The sequence below is a fragment of the Phyllobates terribilis genome, unplaced genomic scaffold, assembly GCF_046119375.1.
Source record: "Phyllobates terribilis strain yellow unplaced genomic scaffold, ASM4611937v1 Scaffold_9__5_contigs__length_417890890, whole genome shotgun sequence".
In the NCBI taxonomy this organism is placed as follows: domain Eukaryota; kingdom Metazoa; phylum Chordata; class Amphibia; order Anura; family Dendrobatidae; genus Phyllobates; species Phyllobates terribilis.
The window spans coordinates 111,188,831-111,213,890 of record NW_027362769.1 but is presented as its reverse complement, the minus strand read 5'-3'; the positions used below and the strand labels follow the sequence as shown (position 1 = coordinate 111,213,890).

The following is a 25,060-nucleotide window of genomic DNA, read 5'->3' as shown; positions in this document are numbered from 1 at the left end:
CAGAGGGACCAGGTGCTACTCCAGGCCAGACCCCGGACACGGCTGTTGACCCATACTGGGGAATACAGGAACAGGCAGGTTAGGCTGGCACACAGACAGGTGGGTATTGGCAGGCACGGCTGGCATGCAGACAGGTGGGCACTGGCAGGCACGGCTGGAGTGCAGACAGGAGGATACTGGCAGGCACGGCTGGTATGCAGACAGGAGGGTACTGACAAGTATGGCTGGCGTGCAGACGGGGAGGTACTAGCAGGTTGGATCACAGGCTTGATAGGGTCCAGTACAGATTGGGATTCAGGAACAGAACCGCAGATGCGGTAGACAAGCAGAGCAGAGAGGTACCGCCGGAGCGGTGAGCAAGCAGAGCAGGGAGAAACCGCCGGAGCGGTGAGCAAGGCAGAGAAGGAAGGAACCGCCGGAGTGGTGAGCAAGGCAGAGCAGGCGGGAACCGCCGGAGCGGTGAGCAAGGCAGAGCAGGCAGGAACCACCGGAGCGGTGAGCAAGGCAGAGCAGGCAGGAACCGCCGGAGCGGTGAGCCAGGCAGAGCAGGCAGGAAAACATAGAGGAAAACAGGTAACAGGCTAGGAGAGTGTTCAGACAGGAACTGAGTGTTCAGACAGGAACTGACACTGCAGCGAGATACAGGAGCGAGTCTGGGTATGCGGCCCCCAGAATGGCGGACAAACAGGCTAGAAGACACAGATAACAGGTCTGGGTATGCGGCCCCCAGAAGGCGGGACGAACAGGCTAGGAGCGTGTTCAGACAGGCCTGGGAATACAGCCTCCAGGAAGGCGGACAGGCAGGAAAAACAGAACGGGACCTGGCACATCAGAGGCAAGAAGCCCTCTGAGGATAAGAGTTGCTCAGGCCCCTCCTACTGGGTGGAGGGGGTTTAAATATCCAGTGACTCACAGCAATAGGCTGGAGACGCATTAGGGGTGCGCCCACAGCAGCTATAAGAATCAGGAAGTAACCGGGCCGCCGCCCTAAGCAGTCAGTCAAGAGACATGCAAACAGCATGCACAGGAGCAGGAATAGCAGACTGGACAGACAGGTAAGATTGCGGTCTTGCATAGTGGGAGGTGGTGCACTATGCAAGTACGCCGCCAGGGATGTTACATTCTGCATGTCCAATCCCTAATCCAAAATCTGTCATTGGGAGCGAGACATGACACCTATGCACGTTAGATAACTGACTGGTACTATTGAAATGTGCTTGTTCAGCCAACGTTCTTCTAATGTGTGTGGGCACCAATACTCATCTCAATGAGGGATGTATCAAAAATGCTCAATAGAGAAGATCTGGATGGGACAAATGTGCACAGTTAGGGCAGTACCTTAAGGAACAATATGGAGGTGAGGGTGATGGGTAGCGCTCACCTGTAAGGGTTGTGTGAGGACCTGTAGAAGCCTGATGTGCCTTGTGGTTGGAGGAGAGCATAGTCCAGATAGCAGTTTGGCAAAGCGGAGGTTAGCATGATGTGCGGTGTGCTCTCATGGAAAGGATGAGATCCGAAAGGTTTTTATTCACACCAACGCGTTTCGGCACGAATGTTCAGTAGTTAGAATTTTGGGCATTCCTCATAAGTGCCCATCAAATGATTTGTTTTTCAACTATTTGCTTAAATATACTTTTTTTTGTAAAGCTATGGTCAACGTCTCCAGTTAAGGTCCCTTTGAGACATCCGTAAAACATGGATGACGCTGCCTGAGCTCCGGGTCTCACAAGCTTTGCTAACAGCTTCTTAGGCATACATAAGGAAGTTAGTTGAGGTCAGGAGACCTAGCGGTCAGGCTGTGTCTCCCGATGCAAGTGCTCTCCATGTTTCACGGATGTGTGAAATCGCATTTAAAAAAAAAATAGTTTCTATATACACTGCTGCTTTCAAATCCTCATGCTTTACACTGCAGTGCTGCTTTAGCTGATTTTCCTTGCAGCAATACTAGAAAGAGAATAAGCTAACAAGTTATAAATATTTCAAGCAGTGTCATGTGTCTCAACCATAGAAAGTGATGCAAACGCAAACAGATTGCTCAATAATGCAGAGGCGTAAAATACAAAAAGTGTATAATATGTGGATTAATCTGTCAAGGAAAAATCATCCAAAGATGTTTGGGGTTTGCGGCTACTGTTTTAATATTAAATGTATAAAAATATGTGTTTTTTCCTGACGAAGAAGAACGAATGACTTCAAAACGCGTTGATAATAAATCGCATCGCTATCAATCCTGGAATCTTCCTTTGGATTTTTATCGGCAGCGCAGAGGATCCACTTATTCTTTCATGGCAAAAATTTAATTTAGAAAAAGTTAAAAACTGTATGAACTCCCCTTTATTATTTCACATAACTCCACATGATGCCGATGACAGTAACATGACTGCAGCGATGTGACTATAAGTGGGAGATCAGCCGATCACAGCCGAGTCATCCTTAGTGCAGATGACATGATCATATAAAAATGACAATCCCTTTAAGTGCTCTCTCCTGCTGTGACCAAATGATCCCTGTCAGGCAGGGCACTGATGAAAGCTGTGACAGCTGGAGAGTCAATACAAGATGAAGACGCCAAGAATACACAAAGGAATTTCCAGGAGTTCATTTTTAAGTTCTAACAAGCTCCACCTTGAGGAAATTGGACAATTTTTACAGGACTTTTTTGGTGTCTTTTTTTTTTTTTTTAATTAGTGACATTTTTTTTTTGAGTGGAGAAAAACTGCAAGAAAATGCCATACTTATAACATGTTGCTTGAAAAAAAAAATGCCAATGACCCCAAAAATGGTATAAAAAATGCCAGAGATCAAATCTCTGTAGCCTCCTTAGTACTTCACTATAGACATCGTAGCTGCAGCATTAGGCATTAGTTCACACAATGCATTAGCAGTACATTTTTTTTTGTTTTCTAAAAACACAATATAAAATTATCAATTTTACTGCCTTTTTGGAAAATTGCGGCAAATTGGGAATGCATCAGGAACGCATCATGTGGGCATGGCATTATCATAGAAGAAAAAAACGCTGTAAAAAAAAAACACCAACTGGCCTTAGAGTATGGTAATAAGTTAATTGTAGAGATTACTTTCCCATACAGGTATACATAATGGATTTTTAGAAATTTCTGCAATAAATTTGCTAAGTGAATCCACTATAAAAAGGCCATGTTAAAGGGAATCTGTCACCCCCTGGGACTTATTAGACCGCTAATATGGGCATACAGGTGATATAAATGTAAATCTATACATACCTGTACGTCCCATATTAGAGGTCTGCTTGCTTTGAAATTGTTTTTTATTAGCTCAGTTTTCACATGGTTCCCATCCGGAGGACGCTAAGAAATCCCCACCTGTCTACTCAGTTTCCATATTCCTCCCCTTCCCTGCAGGGCACAGGGCCCATATATACCATAGTGTATATATGTATACACGTGTATATGTATATGCATACATAGGTATATATCTACATACACATATATATGTATGTATATACATATACACATATATTCACTATGGTTCCTATCAGGATGCCGGGAGGAAGTGGGGAGCAAACCTTGTTGTTATGCACACCGGAGGTCACTGGAGCGGAAGTCACACTGCAGGGAGAAATGGGGCCGGGAGCAAAAAGAAGCGCGTCTCGTATTAGAGGGATGCATGCGCGGGATGTGAACGAGAAGAGTGCACATCACAGGGACCTGTGACGTGCAGAGGAGGGGAGGAATATGGAAATTGAGTAGACAGGGGGGGATTTCTTAGTGTACCCTGGACAGGAACCATTTGAAAACTGAATTAATAAAAACCAATTTCAAAGAAAGCAAACCTCTAATATGGGATGTACAGGTAGGTATAGATTTACATTTCTATCACCTGTATGCCCATATTAGAGGTCTGATAAGCTCCAGGGGGTGACAGATTCCCTTTAAGGCTCACCTGATGGACTTTCTTAGCCACAGGTCTTGCTGTGTAGCACCTAATGGAGGTGTTGGTGCAGCAAGGTACAGCTGAGCTGGATATGCTGAACAGCACCTGGGGCAGCGTGGAACAGTAGAGCTTGTAAGGTGGCTGCAGTTTGTTTGAACCCACGGACTGCATCACTGTGTGAACCTGTGCCTACCTCCAACATGGCTCAGTGAGTTAAAATCCCTACAATTGGTGCTAGAAGCACAGGCACAGATCCCGAGCGGCAGTGTGACTGCTACAAGAAGACGTATATGTCCTGGGTGAAGTCGGCCATAAGCCAGCAAGTGTCGCCGGACAAAATGGAGGACCTGCTTAAACATCTGTTGCAGGCACAGCAGTCGCAACAAGCGCAGCACCAGCAACAACTTCAGCAGCAGCAGGCTCAGCAGGCGCAGTTCCAGCAGCAGTACCTGCAGAGCATGCAGCAGAGCATGCAGCAGCAGCATCGGGAGCAGCTGCAGCAGCAACGGGAGCAGCAGCAGGAAACAAATAAACTTCTGATGTAGCATATCCAACAGCAGCAAAGACAAATGGAAATCTTGGCAGAGCAGATCCGTGGCAGGACGACCGCCACATCCTCAGATCCAGGTGATGACTCACACGTCAGGAAGACGGTAAGAAGAGCATTACAAAAGATGACCCCAGGTGATGACGTTAAGGCGTTCCTGACGGTCTTTGAGAGGGTGGCAGAGCGGGAGAAATTGCCTTCAGGGCAGTGGGCAGAGGTACTGGCGCCATATTTGACAGGCGAGCCGTAGAAGGCCTATTATGACTTGGCCTTGCAGGACACGAAAAAGTACGCTAAGTTGAAAACTGAGATTTTGGAATGCTTGGGAGTGACTCTGACTGTCAGGGCACAACCGGTGCACCACTGGGCCTATTGCAGTGACAAACCTCCCCGGTCCCAGATGTTCGACCTCCTACACCTGGCCCCAAAGTGGTTGCAACCTGAGTCTTCCTCTCCAGCACAGATGGTGGAGAAGGTCGTTATAGACAGGTTTATACACTCTCTCCCGAAGTCGGTGAAATCCTGGGTTGCCCAGGGAGATCCCCATAATGCCGATGACTTGGTGGGATTGGTGGAAAGATACCAGGCGGTTGAGAGTCCGTTGGGAAAACAAGGGGTAGTAGCCTCTCAATACTGGGGTTCCCAAAAGGGGGCGGACACCCAAAAGAAGGAAGCTAGAGCCACACCTGGGGGGCGTCCTAGAGTTCACGAGGGGTCTGAGTTGCTGCCCAAGGTCCCACCCCATAATATAGTGTGTTGGAGATGTCATACCCCTTGCCATATTGCCGCCCGGTGTCCCATAAACTCTGAGCCAATGGACTGCAACATGGGCCGGCTTTGCTCCTATTTTGCCCACCCCGCCTGCAGCGCAGTTCCTCAACATGGCGAGGGCCCTCAGGCATGCTCAGTGTCATTAAACGGGTACAAGTCTCTGGACTATTGGACTCAGGAAGTTTGGTGACCCTGACAAGGGCCACACTCCCTCATCGACTGGCTCGTGGGAAGGTGGTGGGTGTCTGGTGTATCCATGGGGATGCTAAGAACTATCCTGTGGCCCAGGTGAATATAAATACGGACTGTGGCACCACATCTCATGAAGTGGCGGTCGTTAAGGACCTATTGCATCCCATAATAATTGGACGTGACTTTGCATTATTCTGGGAAAGGTGGGGGAAAGCTGGGACACCTGGTTGCTCGGACGACAGTCAGATCGCCGCTAAGGAAACTTACCCGCAGAACATGGTGGGATGAGTTTCCCATGTGTGTGTTTGTGGGCGATGAGGATGAGGCAACATCCCCTGAGGCCAATATCCCTGAGCTGGAGGTGTCCGAGGGAAACTTTGGAACTGCCCAACCCAGGGATTTAACTCTGAAAGGGGCCTTTGAAAATGTTACTGTGTTAAATGGGGTGCCTCAGGAACCGGGGGCTGACACTCGGTTCCCTCATTTTGCTGTGAATGGGGATTTGCTGTACAGAGTAACCAAGCCAAGGGGTGAGGTAATAGAACAGTTGCTGGTGCCAGGGCCCTATAGACGCAGGGTGTTAGACATGGCTCCACATGTCAGATAACCTCCCCAGTGGCCCACTTCCACAGTCCCCTAGTGCCCCTACCCGTCTTCAAGGTTCCATTCGAACGCATAGCAATGGATCTAGTGGGGCCTCTGGTCAAGTCCGCCCGAGGGCATCAGTATATCCTGGTGGTATTAGATTATGCTACACGGTATCCGGAGGCCGTACCACTACGAAACTCCTCCGCCAGGTGTATAGACCGGGAGTTAGTCCACATGTTTTCAAGGCCTAAGGAGATCCTAACAGACCAAGGGACTCCATTCATGTCGAAGGTCATGAGGGAATTGTGCAAGACATTGCAGATTGCACAACTGACAATCTCCGTGTACCATCCCCAGACGGACGGACTGGTCGAGAGGTTTAACAAAACCTTGAAAGCAATGTTGAAGAAAGCAGTGGAAAAAGATGGCCGAGACTGGGACTGTCTGCTTCCCTATCTGTTGTTCGCGGTCAGGGAAGTTCCCCAAGCTTCCACACTCCTACTCTATGGACAACACCCTCGAGGACTCCTGGATGTGGCGAAAGAGTCCTGGGAAGCTGAGACCACTCTCTATAGGAGCGTGGTGCCCAGATGCAAGAGAAGATTGCCCATGTGATGCCCATTGTGAGGGAGCACAATTATGACATTATAATGTCATCTATGTTCAAACTGGCTCTATATGGCATCTATATGTGTGTACATATATAATCTCTGCTTGGAAAATTCAAATAATTCTAAGTTATATAATAAATATATTGCTATATATTAGACGCAAAAAAAAAAGTTGTAAGAGTTGCATAACATAAAAAGAAATTGCACAAAGCAGGAGTTTAAGGCAAAATGTGCAGTTTTTTTTTCTGCCAGAAATTTGGCACAAATAACTTAATGATTCTCCCTCCTCATGGAAATGCAAAAAATTGCTTTTCTGCAGTCACCACTTGGAGGAGTTCAGCAATTATATTAGTACAAACCAGTAAATATTTGCAAAAATTAGTACAAACTGCATTATTCTATACACCTGTATAGAACACATGATTGGTCTGGACGAGGTCCGTCTCGTCCTGGGGGCGTCCGACCTGGGCGGCCCTTTGTGTGGACTAATTCTCGAGCTGCTGCACTTCATACTTAAACACAACTACTTTCTATTCAAGGACATGATTTATTTGCAGAAGCGAGGCACGGCCATGGGGGTGGCCTGCCGCCCTCGTATGCCAACCTCTTCCCGGGCGCATGGGAGAGGCAGATTTCGCGGACCATGTGCTGTGCTGGCTCCGTTACATCGACGATATTCTGTTTTTCTGGCGGGGCACAGTGCGGCAGCTCGAGAGTTTTATGGCACAATTGAACTCAAACATGTGAGGCATTAGACTGACATATAAATTTGATACACGTAAGATTCAGTTCCTGGATGTCGGTCTTGAGGTGGATGGCGCCGGGCGCCTCCAGACTGACATCCAGAGGAAGCCAATGCCAGTCAATTCCCTAATTCATGCAAAGACAGCACACCATCCTGCAACCATCAGAGCCGTCCCGGTCGGACAATTCCTGAGGGCAAGACGGATCTGCTCTTCAGACCTTAAATTTGAACATCAGGCCACTGATCTAAAAAAAGATTTGAATTACGTGGTTATAGTAAAAAGTGTGTCAAGCTGGGCTATGATCGAGCAAGATGGACCCCAAGAAATCACTTGTTATATTCTGACAGACAAAGCGAAATTGGTGATGGGCAGAAGAAGATTCGTTACATATCTACTTACAACCACGAATGGGAGAATATGAGGAAAATTATGATGAGACACTGGGACGTTTTGACGACCGTTACCTCCCTGGGACCAATCCTTGGTGATTATCCCCTTATGACTCCTAGACGATCGAATAACTTAAAAGACATTTTGGTTTCCAGCCATTATGTTCCGGCGAGACAAAATCCCTTTGGCTCCCATGGACTTACTTTGGGGACTTTTCCCTGCAGCCGCTGTCGTGCCTGCACCAATGTCCTGCGCAGCAGTACGTTCATGTCCTTGGATGGTAAAAGAGAATTTAATATTAGACATCACATTTCTTGTGGCACAAGTAATGTGATCTTCTATGCCACATGTGATTGCTGATTAATTTATATTGGAGTGACATCGAGAGAACTCCGAGTACTTGTGCGTGAACATGTGCGGGACATTGGTGCGGCCTGGACAGCGGCCGACATCACTGAACTCAAGACAATCCCCAGACACTTTGGGGCCGCTCACAATTGCGACCCCGGGTATCTTAAGATTCATGGAATAGATGTGATCCATATGGGTGCTCGGGGGAAGGGGGGGGGGGGTAACTTAAGGAAAGTTTTGGCACAAGTTGAGGCAAAATGGATCGTAATGTTGGGAACTTTATCACCAGACGGCCTAAATGAATCTCTATCATTCTCCTCTTTCCTTTAAGTCCACTTCCTGCCAACAATGTGTGTTGTGTATACCTACCCTCCTCTACCTTCTCAAGTGCAATGGCGCTTTTGGTTTTATTTGTTACGTTTTTTATTTGTTTTTAATATATGCTGTTTTTTTCAGTTTTCACTATATATTTGGAGGATCTGGCCCTTGTCATTTGTCCGCATGTACTTCCATTTGGACTTGACTGTAAAATAACCTTCTTAATGGTGGAGGACTGATCGCTTGGAAGGTGGATCAAAAACAGACCATCAGAGAGGAATTAATTGCTTTATATACACTGTGTTCCAAATTATTATGCAAATAATATTTTCTCAGATTTTCCCAAATTACCTATATGAATTGCAGTCATTGTAATTTTCCATTCAAATAACTATTAGAGTACAATTGAAAGGTTTTTGTACAAACTGCCTATGATAACAGTATATTTAAAAAAAAATAAAAAACTCAAACTGCACTCAAAATGCATGTTCCAAATTATTATGCACAGCAGAGTTTTCAACCTTTTCATTTTAATAAAGAACAAAAAAATGGTCATTTTTGAAATTATAAGCATTAGCAGGTTATTACAAACTGAAATCAAACAGTTTTCAACTCAAAACTTTATTCTAGGTGATGTTACATTTGCACATAGGACCCCTTGTTTTAAAGGAGCTTCTGAACTCTCTCGTCCATTGAATTTGTCAGGTTTTGGATGGTTTCTGCTGCAATTGTTTTGCATGAGGACAGAATACCCTCCCAGAGCTGTTGCTTAGATGTGAACTGCCTCCCGCCATCATAGACACTCCTTTTGATGATGCCCCAGAGGTTCTCAATGGGGTTGAGGTCAGGGAAGCATGGGTGCCACACCATAAGTTTGTCCCCTTTTATGCCCACAGCAGCCAGATATGCAGATGTGTTATGTGCAGCATGAGGCGGGGCATTATCATGCATGAATATTACTATTCTTTCGACTACATTCTGTGTACCCCTCTTTGTAATCTAGAGCATGTACCAATTAATAATATATTTAAAGATTTTTGAATATTATTTCTGCTTTTCAAAAGTGAAGTGAAATTACCTTTGGTGAATCGTCTGCAACCATGTGTACTATATATATAATAAATAGTAGCTTTTTGGTTTGTTTTTTGTAGGGTTTTGAGACTGTATTTCTGATCCCATGATGGTTCTGATAAGGCTGGACAATTCTGGGACTGATCCAGAATATATAGCGTATAAGATTTACTGATTGCTGGGATTATTACATTACTTTTATTGAAAACTTGGCAACTGGTCACGGAAGACGAGTTCTCAAATATGAGTTGTCAAAAATAGGAACAAAATGGGAATTCCTTCATAGCCAAAAGTCATCTCTAATTTCTTTGTAAAGATTAAGTTTCTCCTTATTCTATGCTTCTCTGTCAGCTTTCCAGGCAGTATAAGACTATGTTCATATCTGCACTGGAATGCCTTTGTCGCAAATTCTACCAAAATACTGGACAAAATAGTGCAGCCAGACCCCGTGACGGAGACCCTATTGGCTTCAGTACAGTCAGTAAGGCACATTGGGTAGCACTTGTTTCTGTCGTTTGAAGGAGCCCCGATGACTGCAGAGCTCCATTACCACCTAGAACTTGTCCTAGGGTGTAGGCTTGTCCACACCTTATCCTGCCTCTCCTGTCTTGTTCCAGGCATGTAGGACCATTACTGGTAGGTGGAGTGGTCAAGTGAAGATATCAGCACAGGTGCTCATGAAACAATGAGGTTGTTTTAGACTAAACATCAAATTGGACAGAAAAAGATAATCATTTAACTCGACAAGAGTTTGCAGGCTCTCTGAAATAGTGGATCTTCTCAAGATCCATCCAAAATCATCAAATGTCTATTCTAATGTCTATGGGCAGCTAAAGATTTTATCTTGTTCCCTTAATACTTTGTGAGTGAAATTATTATTATATTCTGACATTTGTCTTCTTTAAATGATCTTCATTTAAAGGAGTTTGTCTAAAAAAACGATATGGAAAGGTGATAAATGTATGATCACTAGGAGTTTAGATACTGAGACCCCCAGGAGCATTGGGGACCCTAAGTCCTTTGCATAAATAAATTAGTAGTGAGCATGTGCGACCATGGCTCAGTTCACTGCCTACAGGAATGGTGGTCGCACATGCTCATTACTGTTCTATTCTCATAAAGGGCTTCGGGACCCTGATTCTTGGCATTGGTGGGTTCTGAGCATCCGGACCTCCAGTGATCATACATTTATCATGCATCCTGTGAATAGGTGATACATGTTGTTTATGGTACAATCCCTTTTTAGAAATTTTGACATGTTCTTTTTAAAGACATAAGCCAACTTAAATTCAGCAGTAAAGTGAAGGCTGAGAAGGAAGCATTAGGCGATAATTTGATTTGTCAAAAGTAAATATATAAGATTATCTGTATCCTGTGTTTTCTCTAAAACCGCTCTCCTCTTGTTTCAGAATACGCTGGAGGTGGATCTTTATACGACTACATCAATAGCAACAGAAGTGAAGACATGGACATGGAACACATTATGGCTTGGGCAACTGACGTAGCTAAAGGTAAGAGGTGAAACAATTCATACCTTTGCTCATGTGTTAACTTTTAACATGGTGGATTTATGCATTGATTAAGTCAACATTCGACCCTGTATGGGGGAATCCAGCCATCACCACACATCACTGGTAGGTGAGCAAAAATAACCATGGTCCACATTTTTATTCTGTAGCAGTTCAGCTAAGTTTTTGCAAACTTCCTCACCCAAAACTTGAATATAAGCATCCTAGCTAACAGAGATGACTATCCCTCTAATTATGCATCGCATTACAGTTTCCTTGGTTTCCAGTCCTTTCATCTTATGTTAGAATGGCGCTATTGTGACTATCCGATTTCTAGAATGGCATAATCTGAGAAACTTCTACTATGATACTACCGGTTAGTTTCCAGCATAGCAAATTGAGAATATTTTCTCCGTGTGTAATTTTTTTACTCAAGGTTGAGTTTATACATTATATTACACCGTGTATTGTTTTAGCTTAGTACTATTTTTGGGAGACTTTTGACAGTAGAGAAACGGTTTCTCTGTATTGTATGTTCGTGCCAATAGTTGAGCTTATTTGATAGTGTTGCCCTTTGTCTGACTTTTCTAAAACAAACAAATGAAAGGCTTGTTCTTCCTCAATTTCCTGAAAAGAAAATGTCTGTATATAGAAAGTGTGTGTGTTTGAAGTTTTATGTTCCCTTTCCATGGAAATACTACACTCTGTACCTGAATACCAGACCATTCATTTATCTGGAACCATTATGTTCTTGTAAGGAGATTGACATACTGCCCACATTCCCACTTGAAGACACGTGTAGTTTGATGTGTAATGTATATATTGTGACATGTGTTATAGTGATAGTGTTGTGTTCTGCCCAACAGTAGGGAGAGTTTGAGTTAAAGTTTGGGACTAGCCCATAGTGGGAGGGGACAGAGACAGTTTCCTGTCAAGATGTCAGCTAGGGCCCAGTGTGCTGTAAAAGCAGTCCTAAGTTGTGTGGGTGCCCTTGAAGTGAGAGGAAACAGAGACAGTGGATAGCGTGATCCTGAGTAAAGGAGAACTGACAGAAGGACAGAGTGATCAATCGGAGACGGGTCCTAAGACAAGACGCCTAGCAGTAGGATGCCAAGTTCATAACTCAGAGGTAACGGGCCAGGACAGAACAGAGAACTTGAGATGAAGAGATAGAGTGCCCCATGTGGGAGTTCCAAGGTGTCAGAAGCAGAGAAGCTAAGTACCGGCCATATTGGCAAACTAGTTCCTCTAAGAGGTGAAAGGTCGTGGAACCGCGGGTTGAGAATAGGACTCTCACTAATTGGACTGTTGTATCGTGCTGGTGTGTGGTGAAGGAAACAGGACTGGTTGAAGCAGAAACAAGTAAATGTGGAAGAAGTAGAGAGACTGTGTATGAAAATGCTCCATATTGTAAAGGAAATGTTCGTGAAGTTATCCACCCACTATGTATTGTACATAGTTTCCCCCAAGATAATGCTAAGTAAAAGACTGTTTGTTTTTGAGTGGTGGTCTCCCTCATTGAACTCTACAACAACTGGTCCTGGCCAGCCGAAGTCACTGGCAACATGCGGCCTGCAAGGGTGTGTAGCCCCTTTAGATGAAGTCTACACACCAAGACCCCCACCTTCATGTAGCGTGCCGGGGCGTAAGAGATGAGTATCTCGCCGACGGCTACTGCTCCGCGCCATGTTACAGACCCTTTTTATTGATTAGACCCTTTTTATTGTTTGGTCAATTCTAGGTCTCGTATAGATTATATATTATTGATTTATTATGGATCTCTGTGCCCGAATATATGAGAATTTGAGTAGAGACACTGAAAATGTGGGATAGAATCTCTGCAAAGTGAGGCTGATGGGAGTTGCCTCTTCCTGGTTAAAATGGGTGATAAGAAAGAAGTTTTCATACCTTGGACTTTTATGGCATATCAACAAGTGTGATAGGAGGAACTCCTACCTCCGGGACCTGGATCTTTCTTGAGAACATGGCCCTGTCTCTTGCTGATGGGAATGGATAGGTGGCCGCATATACTCAGATCTCTCATTCGCTTCGCTGGAAAATATTAGCCGATGAAGGTGACAAACCAGCAGATAATGCCCTTTTCTGAATCAATAGGAGTGAATGGGGTAGTTTAATGCTTTAGTTTACATTTGTGTTGGGGGGCACCAAGGTGAGATTATAACTACTTGACCAATTAATCTCTGCATTTCAGTATGGTATATCATGAGTTACCAATATGTGCAAGATATTATTAGTTCAGTGCACTGATGTAATAATATCTCTTGTAATGAAAGGCAACACATGTAAACAATTCTACAGATAAAAATAACTGACTGTAAACTTTCCATATTGTCAGTGGGTTGCTTTGGCTATCTATTGCACCCTCTCTGCGCTCCTATATCATAACCTGAGCACTTTTAAGCCATCTTTTCAGAGATCTGTGGGGTCTCATAACCCAGATACCCACTAATCTTAAATGGAATCTGTCACTAGGTTTTTGTTACCCCATCTGAGAACAGCATAATGTAGGGTTAGAGAACTTGATTCCAGTGATGTATCACTTACTGAGCTGCTTGCTGTCATTTTGAGAAAATCACTAGTTCTCTGAATCAGGACCTGTGTATAACCCCGCCCCCACCACTGATTGGCAGCTTTCTGCCTATGCACAGTGTTCCACAGAAATCTGCCAATCAGTGGTGTGGGCGGGATTATACAGAGACCATTAATATGCTTGACTACGTTGCAGCAAGTTTACTAGTCCTCTAGTCATAATATCCTGCTGATTTTATCAAAACTATAGCAAGCAGCCCAGTGAGCGACACTTCACTGGAATCAGGGTCTCTGTCTCTACATTATGCTGCTCTCAGATTAGATGGCAAAAAAACCTGGTGACAGATTCCCTTTAAAGCAATTAAAATTGTAGAAAAGTATAAAAAAAAAATTAAATGTTTACAAACTCTTTAAAGAGGACCTTTCACTTGTTTTGGCATGTTAAAATTACGACATCATGGTACAGAGACTGTAGAGCTGAAATAAACATAGTTTTTATTTTTTAATTTCGTATCTTAATTGCAGAAATATTAGCTTGTAAACTGCAGGCTGTAATTTATAATAAGCCAACTGGGCATTAGCAGAGATTTTTGACAAGGTGAAAAAAAGAACATGCCCCAAAAAGGTCAGAGGAACATGCTATCTCCTGTGAGATGTAATAATAGACAACCCTGATCTCTGCAGCTACAATGTAGAGTACAGCAGAGCGCAGAGCTGACTGTCATTACAAACACCTCCCATTTTCATCTCACAGCAGTGAGCGTGGGGTGGTTGAGGGTACAGATGAGCTGAGTGTCATTACAAACACTTCCAGCTTTCATCTCATGGCAATCAGTCTGGGGGAAGGGGAGCACAGCAGAGCTGACAGCACTCCGGACTCCACCAAAATGGACACCGACTCCATGACTCCGACTCCACAACCCTGCTGTATTCCCCCTTCCCCCCACACTGACTGCAAGAAGATGAAAGTTGGACATGTTTATAATGATACTCAGCTCTGCTATACTCTACACAGTAGCTGCACAGATTAGAGCTGAGAACAGTGTTATCCATTCTAACATCTCACAGGAGAAGGCATGTTCTTCTGACCTTCTGGGAGTGTGTTCTTTTTCTCCTGCATGATGTCTCCTGCTTATGATTTGTCAGTGTCATGCAAGGGAAAAAGTAACTGCCAATTTGGATGTATCATAAATTATAACCTTATGTTGTCAAGCCTATATCTCTGCAATGATGAGGATAAATGAAAAAATAAATGTTTTATTCAGCTCTGCAGCTACTATTCCATGATGTGGCCAGTTTTAACATGCTAAAACTTGTGAAATGTCTTTTTTTTTAAATCAGATAAATTTTTATTAAACATAACAAAACTTGGAACAGATATTACATGACAATACTCGTTTTACAATATTACAGTAAGTTCCCCGCTTCCCTTACCCCCCCCATGGAGACCTTTCTTTCTCTTTTTTTATTTTTTTTATTTTATTCCCCCTCCTTCTTTCCTTTCCTTTTCTTCCCTACTTTACTCCTTTTCATTCCTTCCATTACTCCCTTTCCTTCTCTTCCCCTTTTCTTCTTTCCTTCTTCCCTCTCCACTCAGTCAGTGAAAGGTCCTTTTTAATTGGTATATGACCCATGTGGTGCAGTCTTAGTGTTTGACTGTTCTTACGTAATGCAATAATTAGAACTATTCCATAAAGTAACTCAAGTAGTCATTGAAAAATTTGGGTGTGAGGAGCATAATGAACAGTGAATAGGTGTATGATTAAAAACAAATAACAAAATGGACCCACTAGGGTCATTTAACATATCAAGGACATTATCTTACTTCAGTCCCTTAAATGACAAAATGACTACTGGGCTGTACAAGATAAGTTACCAAAATGGCAGCTCCTTCATTGACATAACCTAATGGGAACCTGTCAGAAATATTTCCCGTAGGCAACCAGAGTTAGTACAGGGTAGGGCAGAATGCAATATTTTCAAGAATACTTATTTTGTCACAATACGTTGCTTTATTGTAGTGAAATTTATAATTTTATCCACAAGCAAATTGGACTACAAGTGCATTAGGGGGTATCGATGCACTTGCAGTCCATAGCTCCTCTTCACTTCTTCCCGTCTGGTGCTGCCTTTCACTGGAAGACAGATGCTCTGCTGTTTGACACCACCTTTGCTTCGAGGAGATACCTCGTGAATGTGCTACTCATCCTTTGACCAATGCATCTGTAGTACGCTAATATGTGTTGTTCAAATCCTTAGCAGCAAACAGTAGCAAGACGTGAAGAGGAGACATGAACTGCAAGTGCATTAATACCTCACCGCAATGCACTTGCAGTTTAATTTGCATATAGATAAAATGACGCATTTTGCTTCAATAGAGCAATGAATAATGACAAAATAGGTATTGATGCAATCGTTCCACAATGGCTTATTAAATCTGGCTACATAATTAAAATGTTGCTGAAACTGTTGGCTGGAAATGCAACACATAAAGTATATATTTTTTTCACTTCTATCTTTCGTGTTTATTACATGTTCAAAAGAGCGGCCAAGAGGTATATATATATCTTTATGTAACTAACACATATAGTGTTTACAATTTTTCCTATTGGACTGTGAAGCACGACCTGATTGCTATCCAAGTCTGTTCCAAGATCAGCCCAGCTGCTTCTGTCCTAAAATTAGCCACTGACTGGGTCCTGTCTATTGCCCTTCCCTCCATTTCCATCCATCTCCCATTGTAACGCACTGCAGTATCTCCAGTTCCCTAGTGTGGAAACACCGATTGGATCATACTGTAATACTTTTAACTACAGTTGTACACCAGGAATTTAGCACAGACATAGTATATTACAATCTGCTCCTCCATCAGTGGCTGTTTGCAGGACGGGAACTAAAAAACTGTTCAGGATGACAAGTTTGTGGCACTTCACAGTGCTAAAGAACAGAAAAGAAATTGTAATTACCTATATCCTTCTTTTCTGCTTTTTTGTACATGTTTTATACCAGGGATGTCAAACTTAAACACACAGAGGGCCAAAGTGAAAAACTTGAACAAAGTCATGGGCCAACCAGTATACAGAATAATGGGCCCCACAAAGTCCTCCATACAGAATAATGGGCCCCACATAATCCTCCATACAGAATAATGGGCCCCACATAGTCCTCCATACAGAATAATGGGCCCCACATAATCCTCCATACAGTATAATGGGCCCCACATAGTCCTCCATACAGTATTAATGGCCCCACATAGTGCTCCATACAGCATTATGGGCCCCACATAGTCCCCCATACAGAATAATTGGCCCCACATCGTCCTCCATACAGAATAATGGGCCCCACATAATCCTCCATACAGAATAATGGGCCCCACATAGTCCTCCATACGGTATTATGGGCCCCACATAGTCCTCCATACAGTATAATGGGCCCCAGAGAGTCCTCCATACAGTATTATGGGCCCCACATAGTCCTCCATACAGTATAATGGCCCCCACATAGTCCTCCATACAGCATTATGGGCCCCACATAGTCCCCCATACAGAATAATTGGCCCCACATCGTCCTCCGTACAGAATAATGGGCCCCACAAAGTCCTCCATACAGTATAATGGGCCCCACATAGTCCTCCATATAGAATAATGGGCCCCACAGAGTCCTCCATACAGAATAATGGCCCCACATAGTCCTCCATACAGAATAATGGGCCCACATAGTCCTCCATATAGAATAATGGCCTCACATAGGGCTGGTGGTTTTGGTGTCGCGGGCCAAATATAATACCCCTGCGGGCCAGATTTGGCCCAAGGGCCAGAGTTTGACATGTATGTTTTATATTTATAGTGGCCAACACCATCAATTCCTTGAGTAGTGCACCATCCTCTCAGATCCTGTACTAAACTTAAAGAAGTTGGCCACTACTTTTTATGATTGCCCCAATCGATTGACCATGTGTCCATAAGTGTTTTTCTAATTTCCTTCTGCTGTCCTTATTGCCTGTGAGCGGCGCTATTGCTGGCTGCTCACAGGCATCACGTGACCCCCGGGGCAACAGACTTTTTCACCGCTGATGTCACGTCAAGTGAGGCGTGACATCAGTGACGGGGTCCCCGTGGTGGATGCTGGGCTGTGGGCGAAGTTACCCCGTGCGTCACACCCGGCATCCACCACCATGAATGAGGAGAGGCAAAGCGCGTGGCGGAATCTGGGTGTAACCCCGTCCACAGCCCATTACTCACTGTGAAACGCAGCATTGAATCATGCCCGGCTGCAGCCGGAACTTGATGTGACATCAGTGGATGTCAGCGCCGGCTGCAGCCGGGGGTCACGTGATGCCTGTGAGTGGCCAGTGATAGGGCCGCTCACAGGCAATAAGGACAGCAGAAGGTAATTAGAGAAACACTTATGGGCACAGGGTCAATCGATTGGGGCAATCATAAAAAGTAGTGGCCAACTTCTTTAACATAGCACGGATATCCCTGAGCCATCTGAGATTCTGTATTAGGCAGAAAATTTTATCAGTATATCAGGGCCCTGATTCATGCAATTACCCAATTACACCCTGCACTAGACGTCCAATTATGTTTGTATATCAGGACTAGTCATGTATCAGGACTAGTCATGTACCACCCCTCAGATCCTGTACTAAGCAGGACATTTTATCAGAGTATCAGATCCCTGAGCGATGTATCCCCCTCATATTCTGCATTAGGCATAGCACAGTATATTAGCTCTTTGAGACATATGGAACATGGTGGCTCAGTGGTTAACACTGTTGTTTTGCAGCACTGGGGTCATGGGATCAAATCCCACCAAGGACAACATCAACAAGGAGTCTGTATGTTCTCCCCGTGTTTGCTCCGGGTTCTCCGGTTTCCTCCCACACTCCAAAGACATACTGATAGGAAATATAGATTGTGAGCCCCAATGGGGAGAGTGACGATAATGTCTGTAGAGCGCTATGAAATATGATAGCACTATATAAGCAAAGCATAATAAATGAATAAATACCACCTCCACAGTTCCTGCACTGCATATAACACAGTACATCAGGTCCTTGAGTCATGTACCACCTCCACCGTTCCTGCAGTAGGCGTAACACAGTGTATTAGGTCCCTGAGTAATGACCTATATCAGGTCTGCTCTAATAATGGATCTTTGTGATAGGGATGTGGTATATTAACACACTAATGCGAAAAACACAAAAAACTGTTTACTACTAGTGTACAATAGAATACAATACAATGTTTCCCTACAAGGCTATGTTCACACGTAGCGTTTTTTTCTCTACAAACAAAATCTGCTTTCTTGGCAGTAAAGAAGCTGCTTACAAAAAGCAAATTTTGCTACTTTTTTGGTGCTTTTTTGCTGCATTTTTTAGCTGCGTTTAATAAAATTAGTTTTATTCACCAAGAATGCTGCAAAAATGCTTAGTTGCATTTTTGCACTCTCGTTTAAACATGCAACGTGTGAAGATAGTCTAATTCTGCCAAATGGCAGTTAGCAGGTAATTACATTTTTAATCTTGCAGATAATCTTTCCCATACATGACTTTTGTATTTTAGATGGACTAAACCTAATCCTATCACAATAGTCCTTCCAAGAAAAGTCACCAAATGACCTCTAGTTATTGTTGCATGAAAAACATATTCTGATTTAATTCTGATTTTATTTTGGTTTACAATGTTTTTTTTCCATACATGAACAGGAATGCACTACTTACACATGGAAGCTCCAATCCGGGTGATACACAGAGATCTCAAGTCTAGAAACGGTAAGATATCATTTATTCAAGGGGTTTGTGTTGTGACAGTGTAGGAGTTGTATCACTATATATAAATCCCTTCACTATTTTTTAATTGTAGTATTTTAATATGTAAAACTATAAATGAAGCTTTTTTTCCCCCATAGATTTATAATTTCTCTCATTTTTAAAAAACATAATATATTCTGTATATATAAGATAATTTTTAAGAGGGTTTCTGTGACTTTTACTCTATAGTGAGATGAATCCTGTCGGCACTAAAAAAAAAACCTTGTGGTGCACGCGCCTAGGGCTGGCATCCCTCTTCGTAATAGACAATAACGACCGGCACTCACTTTTTCAAAGATTATACGTGATTTATTCAAACAAAGGCATCATACATGTGACGCGTTTCGGCTCACACTGAGTCTTTGAAAATTGTTTTGTTTAAATAAGTCACAAAGTCTTTATTGTCTTTATTACTTTTAGTCTAAAGTGTGCTGACCTGCTTCTAATTATGACATTAAGACTAGGGCTGCATTTGTTGCTCGGCACTGAAATTGCAGTGTCGCTTTGTATTGTATCGCATTGTGGCCTGCGACCTCCTGCAAATAATTCCAAATATGTTGGATTTTCTGTCTTTGGTCACAAGTTGCTGCCATAGATTTCAATGCAAGTCACAATCCATTATGACCAGGGCTGTGGAGTCAGTAAGCCAAACCTCCGACTCCTCAATTTCCATGTCACCGACTCCGACTCCCTCATACATGGCTCATGTTTAAGTGATAAATTTACTGTAGCACAGATTCATCTCAGCTAAAAGTCTAGACCCTTAGATCAGGAATAGGACAGACATTTATAGGACATTTCATAACTTTCCCAAAGCCTTCTGAAAAAATATTCCCCACAAACTGCATTGAACTACTGTACCCAATTTATTATATATTTTTGGAGTCGGTCCATTTTATACAGACTCCAACTCCACCAAAATGGGCTCCGACTCCATGACTCCGACTCTACAGCCCTGATTATGACTACTGATGAGCAGACCCGTGGATGTTTGGGTTCCTTCGGTTCGACCAAACTTTAGTCCAAAGTTCAGTTCGGGTACCAGAACTTGAACCCAAACCTCATAGAAGTCAATAAAGACCCGAACTTTGGTGTTGCAAAAGTGCTGTAAAATGGTCATAGTAATGGCTAGGGGGCCGCCAAAGGAGGCAGAGTCTCTCTTTCACAGTTCTCCTGGAACTCCAAACACTAAAATGGACTTCCAGGAGGGAGAAGTGTTCGGAGTTCAGCACCGTACGAACCCCGAACTTTATAGTTCTCTAATTGTGACTTGTGTGCCGCTTATCTGCGATTTTGCTATTTTACAGCAAAATCAAAGCTCTAAAATAGTTGCAGACAATTTGCACAGATGTTTTTGGCCGCGTGACTTGTCCGAGACTTGCTGTAGTGTGACACATGTTGCAGTGTAAGGAAACATCTGAACATTGTGTCCATCAGATCTATTGATTTTAAGTGGTGCTGCAATGAGCATGATTGACCACCACCACTACATTCAAACACTTCCTCACCGTGGTCTTGCCGAGAGGAGTTATAGTGGTATCTTGTGACCCCATAGCAGTCCCAGCAGTAAAGCCCCCATCACTTATCCATCCTGTGCATAACTGGTCCAATAGTCTAAGCCATGAATCCATGACTTTGATGTTGATGGCTCCTTCTGTTGGTATTCCATGTACAGAGTGTGTCTAGATAGACATTCCTCCCTTCATGATGATGGGCTCCTGGGATTGATACTTGCGGATTAAACTTTAATACAGGGGATAACAGAAAGTTAGAGCACTCAAAGTGGTCTGTTAATCTAGCCTTACCAGATTTAGAACCTCATAACACCTTCCAAAGTTTGCGTCTTGTCTACAGTACTAAAACAACTAAAAATAGTTTGTTAGTCTATTCCTTCGATGAGATATGCGATCCTTATAGAATACAAAACCGCTAATGTTCACAGCATTTTATAACAACTCATTCCAGGTTTTACCTTTTGCAAATCATGGTGTAAAATACACCGCAAATCCGCACCAAAATTTGCTACAAATCGGCTTGTAACTCTGATTATTTTTCGGATAAATTGGACGTACCCTTCAAGTAGTTGCTTTTTAGTGTAAGGAACAAACCTATGAAGAGAATTAGCAGCTTTACATGTAGATAATAGATTAATGTGATCTTGTTATTTTATATTTCCAATGGAGTAATAATATAGTTAACTACTGTAAGAATAATATTGTACCTCATTGTATTTCTACTACATTTATTTTTGCTTTTTTTTCTAGTTGTGATAACCATGGATGGAGTACTAAAGGTAAGATATCAAGCACGATTCATTAATGGCGATGTTTGACTAAGTTAGAATAAAGATTGTCCCCTAACTAACACTTTTTTGTGTTACTTAGATCTGTGACTTTGGGGCCTCAAGGTTCCATTCCCACACGACTCATATGTCCCTTGTAGGGACGTTTCCTTGGATGGCACCAGAAGTAATCCAGAGTCTTCCAGTATCTGAGACATGTGATACTTACTCTTATGGTGTGGTAAGTGCCATTCATGCTTTGTGACTGACTGAGAAAGAAACAAAAGGTCAAAGTGATGTTATTCCTCCTGAATGGACCCTTTACATCTAATTGTTGCGGCTTCACATCGTGATGCTGTAGATCAAATATTGTAGAACTGCTGTACTAGTTTCTTAGTCTCGATAGGGTAACTGAGGTATATTTTAGTTCTTTGTTCAACCCAAAAAGGAAACCTATTAGATTGAACATAGTATCTGATTTTGGCAGCAGAATGTTATGAAGGAGGATGAAGAGAACACAAGGATCTATAGGTTTGTGGGGAAAAATTCAGCATAACTTGTATGTTATTAGTTTCTGCACATCTTGGGCTTAGCAGTCAAAGATGTGGTCCTAATAACTGATCGACATCACTGTATATCGGCAGGTTGTTAATGATTGATTAGGACCTTCCAGTATATTCCTAAGCCCAGACTGAGCAAGGATTTTAATCAGTAAAGTCTATTCTGAAAAAACTATATATTAGAGTTGAGCAAAAAGATTCTCCAAGATGGTTCAATGGCCATTTTGGTAGTTCGTGGCCACCAGACCATAACCTTGTGAATCTCCTCCTACCTGCTGGCATCTTTGATGTCTTTTCTAAATAATAAGCCTGCTGGAACGTTATGCATGCATTGCCCACAACAATGACATTATGCTGGAGTTTGGGATGTCGTCAAGTAGGATGAGGTCCGCAGGGCTCTACTCTGGTGGCCACGGTCTACAAACACAGCCAATGGACATTTTGCAAATCTGTTGGCTTAACTTTACTATAAATCATTCTGCTCAGATTCTCCTGCTCTAGAAGTCAATGCTCATAGACTTAATGAAATTTCCAGCCTGACAGGTCCCTCTTAAATTGTATAAAACTGAACTGGAAAAGGAAGTAATGACCACACAGATTGGGAACATCATATTTTTTAATCACTGTCACCCCATAGTAATCAACCAAACCACTGATAGCAGCTCCAACATAACGTTAACACACTACAAAAAAAAAACTAATCCATACTAGATAGACCACCTGAGGAAGTGTCATGCAAAATTCATGTTGTGGTACAAAACATGGTTCGGCAGATAAACTCTAGGAAATGAGTAAGGAATCTTACAGTCAATCCTGTTTTTCTTAGCACTTGCACTCTATTGGTCAGGCTTGGAGCCTTTACATTTATAGGTTGTCCACAAGTGATTACGAATGTACATGTCCCTATCGTGCAGACATGTAATTGTACTGCACTAAATCTGCCTTCTATGTGTTTTCTCTATTAGAATATTAGTGAATAACTCACTATTTTCATGTTTTTGAAAGTGCTAAATTACATTTTTTCTAAATATCATGGCCGTGCATATTTTTTAGTACATTACTTAGTTTTAAAGGGGTTTAATTTGTAGTAAAAAGCCTACAAAACCTATCTTGTCATCTTCTGAAAACCTCACACTTCCACTAACCCAAAACCTCACACTTCCACAAACCCAAAACTTCACACTTCCACAAACAATTTATAATAAGAAATCTAAGTGGGTTTTGCATGTGTCCACCATCACAGGCACTATCTTCCAGGTCATGGCTTGACATGACTACCAATAATGTACTAAAGAATTGTTGTGCTGGGGTCCTAGACTGATGTTTCCTGATTCATGTATTTTCAAGTAACATGTGTTTCCCGTAAAAATAGTTTTTCAAAGTTGCATTACAGTATTGTCAAAATCTGACCCTTGTTGGCTCAAATGCAAAGTCTGTAACAAGGCCCCCGTCTACCATGTGCCCTTTATAATACTGGTGTCTTCTTATGTGGCCACGAGGACTTTGGGCCCCTTAGGCTCTAGGGACGGGACTGGAGTGCCGCTGCTATTCCCTTTCCAACTATTGTTGCAACTACATTTTTCATCTTAGCTGCATCAAAAAAAATGTATTATTAAATTATAAGATTGTAGAGTTTCTTAAATATCTATGGGACTATAAAATCTAAAAACCTTGATAATATAAGCTTTTTAATTTTTTTTTTTTGTAAATTTTGGCTTATAGTACATAGGTGAAGATATTTTAATATCTGATGTTAATAAAAACCCTTTTAGAAATGTTTTCTTTTATAATTGTACTATAACATATCACCTCTTGAGTGCACTCATTAAAAACCAAATTGAAAGTTTTGTTTTAAATAGTTGGTTTGTATATTTTTTCATTTGGTATTGATATCATTTGTTATAGTTTGTTTTTTGGGCTAGGCAGATAAAATTGTTATTATTTATTTTTTTGTTTTCCTGTAATTAAACGATATTTTGTCAGTACAATTTTTTGTTGTTTATTCTATTCTAAATTGCCACTAAATCTGCCGTTCAGTAATTTATGATCTTGAGTTTTATTGAATATGTCTTGAATCTGTTAGCCTGTGGATGTTATACGGTTATTTATGTGTACTACACAGTTTAAGTTGTAAATGTGGTGAATTGTGTTTATGTTCTTTTTTTAAGGTTTTATGGGAAATGTTAACAAGAGAGGTTCCTTTTAAAGGCTTGGAAGGACTGCAAGTGGCTTGGCTCGTGGTAGAAAAAAATGAGGTAAGGCTACTTTTTTTTGCTCAGATCCAGTTGATAGATATGAAAACAGTATTGGGGGTTTGCAAAAGACTTTTTCATCTTCTTCAAATTGAAAGTAAGTTCAACGCTTATGGAAAGATTACCAGTAGGAGCTAACACAAAGGGTCAAAGTGATGTTATTCCTCATGAATGGACCCTTTACATCTAATTGTTGCGGCTTCACATCGTGATGCTGTAGATCAAATATTGTAGAACTACTGTACTAGTTTCTCAGTCTCAATAGGGTAACCTGGGGGTTTGCTCTTCGTGATGAAAGGAGCCATTGCGTCCAAGGTAGGGGACCAGTTTAACTCCGTCTCCCGCGATTTTGGGCATCTTTTTACTGGCCAGGAGTTGATATTTCAGTGAGAGACCTTCAGCTACTTCAACTTAACTCTCCCAGCAGGAGACGTTTTACTACAAGAAGCTGTCACTTTAGATGAGAGTTTCAAAAATAAAAGAAGAAAAAAAAAAAAATAAAGAAAATTACAGTTTAGCCTCCCGCAGGATGTTCAACTCCACATTAAAGGTATGTTCATAACATGTATTGGCAAGGCTGCGGCTGAACGGCAA

At 42.4% G+C, this 25,060-nt stretch overlaps 1 protein-coding gene across 3 annotated transcripts in view; it reads left to right on the top strand.

The window, feature by feature from the left end:
• MAP3K20 (mitogen-activated protein kinase kinase kinase 20) overlaps positions 1-25,060 on the top strand; it is a 187,435-nt gene that overhangs the window by 56,062 nt on the left and 106,313 nt on the right. For all 3 annotated transcript variants that reach the window (XM_073646928.1, XM_073646929.1, XM_073646930.1), the window contains exons 4-8: positions 10,910-11,011; positions 19,269-19,334; positions 21,638-21,666; positions 21,758-21,895; positions 24,383-24,469. In XM_073646928.1, coding sequence (XP_073503029.1) covers positions 10,910-11,011; positions 19,269-19,334; positions 21,638-21,666; positions 21,758-21,895; positions 24,383-24,469 — 422 coding nt within the window. The remainder of the gene's footprint in view (positions 1-10,909; positions 11,012-19,268; positions 19,335-21,637; positions 21,667-21,757; positions 21,896-24,382; positions 24,470-25,060) is intronic.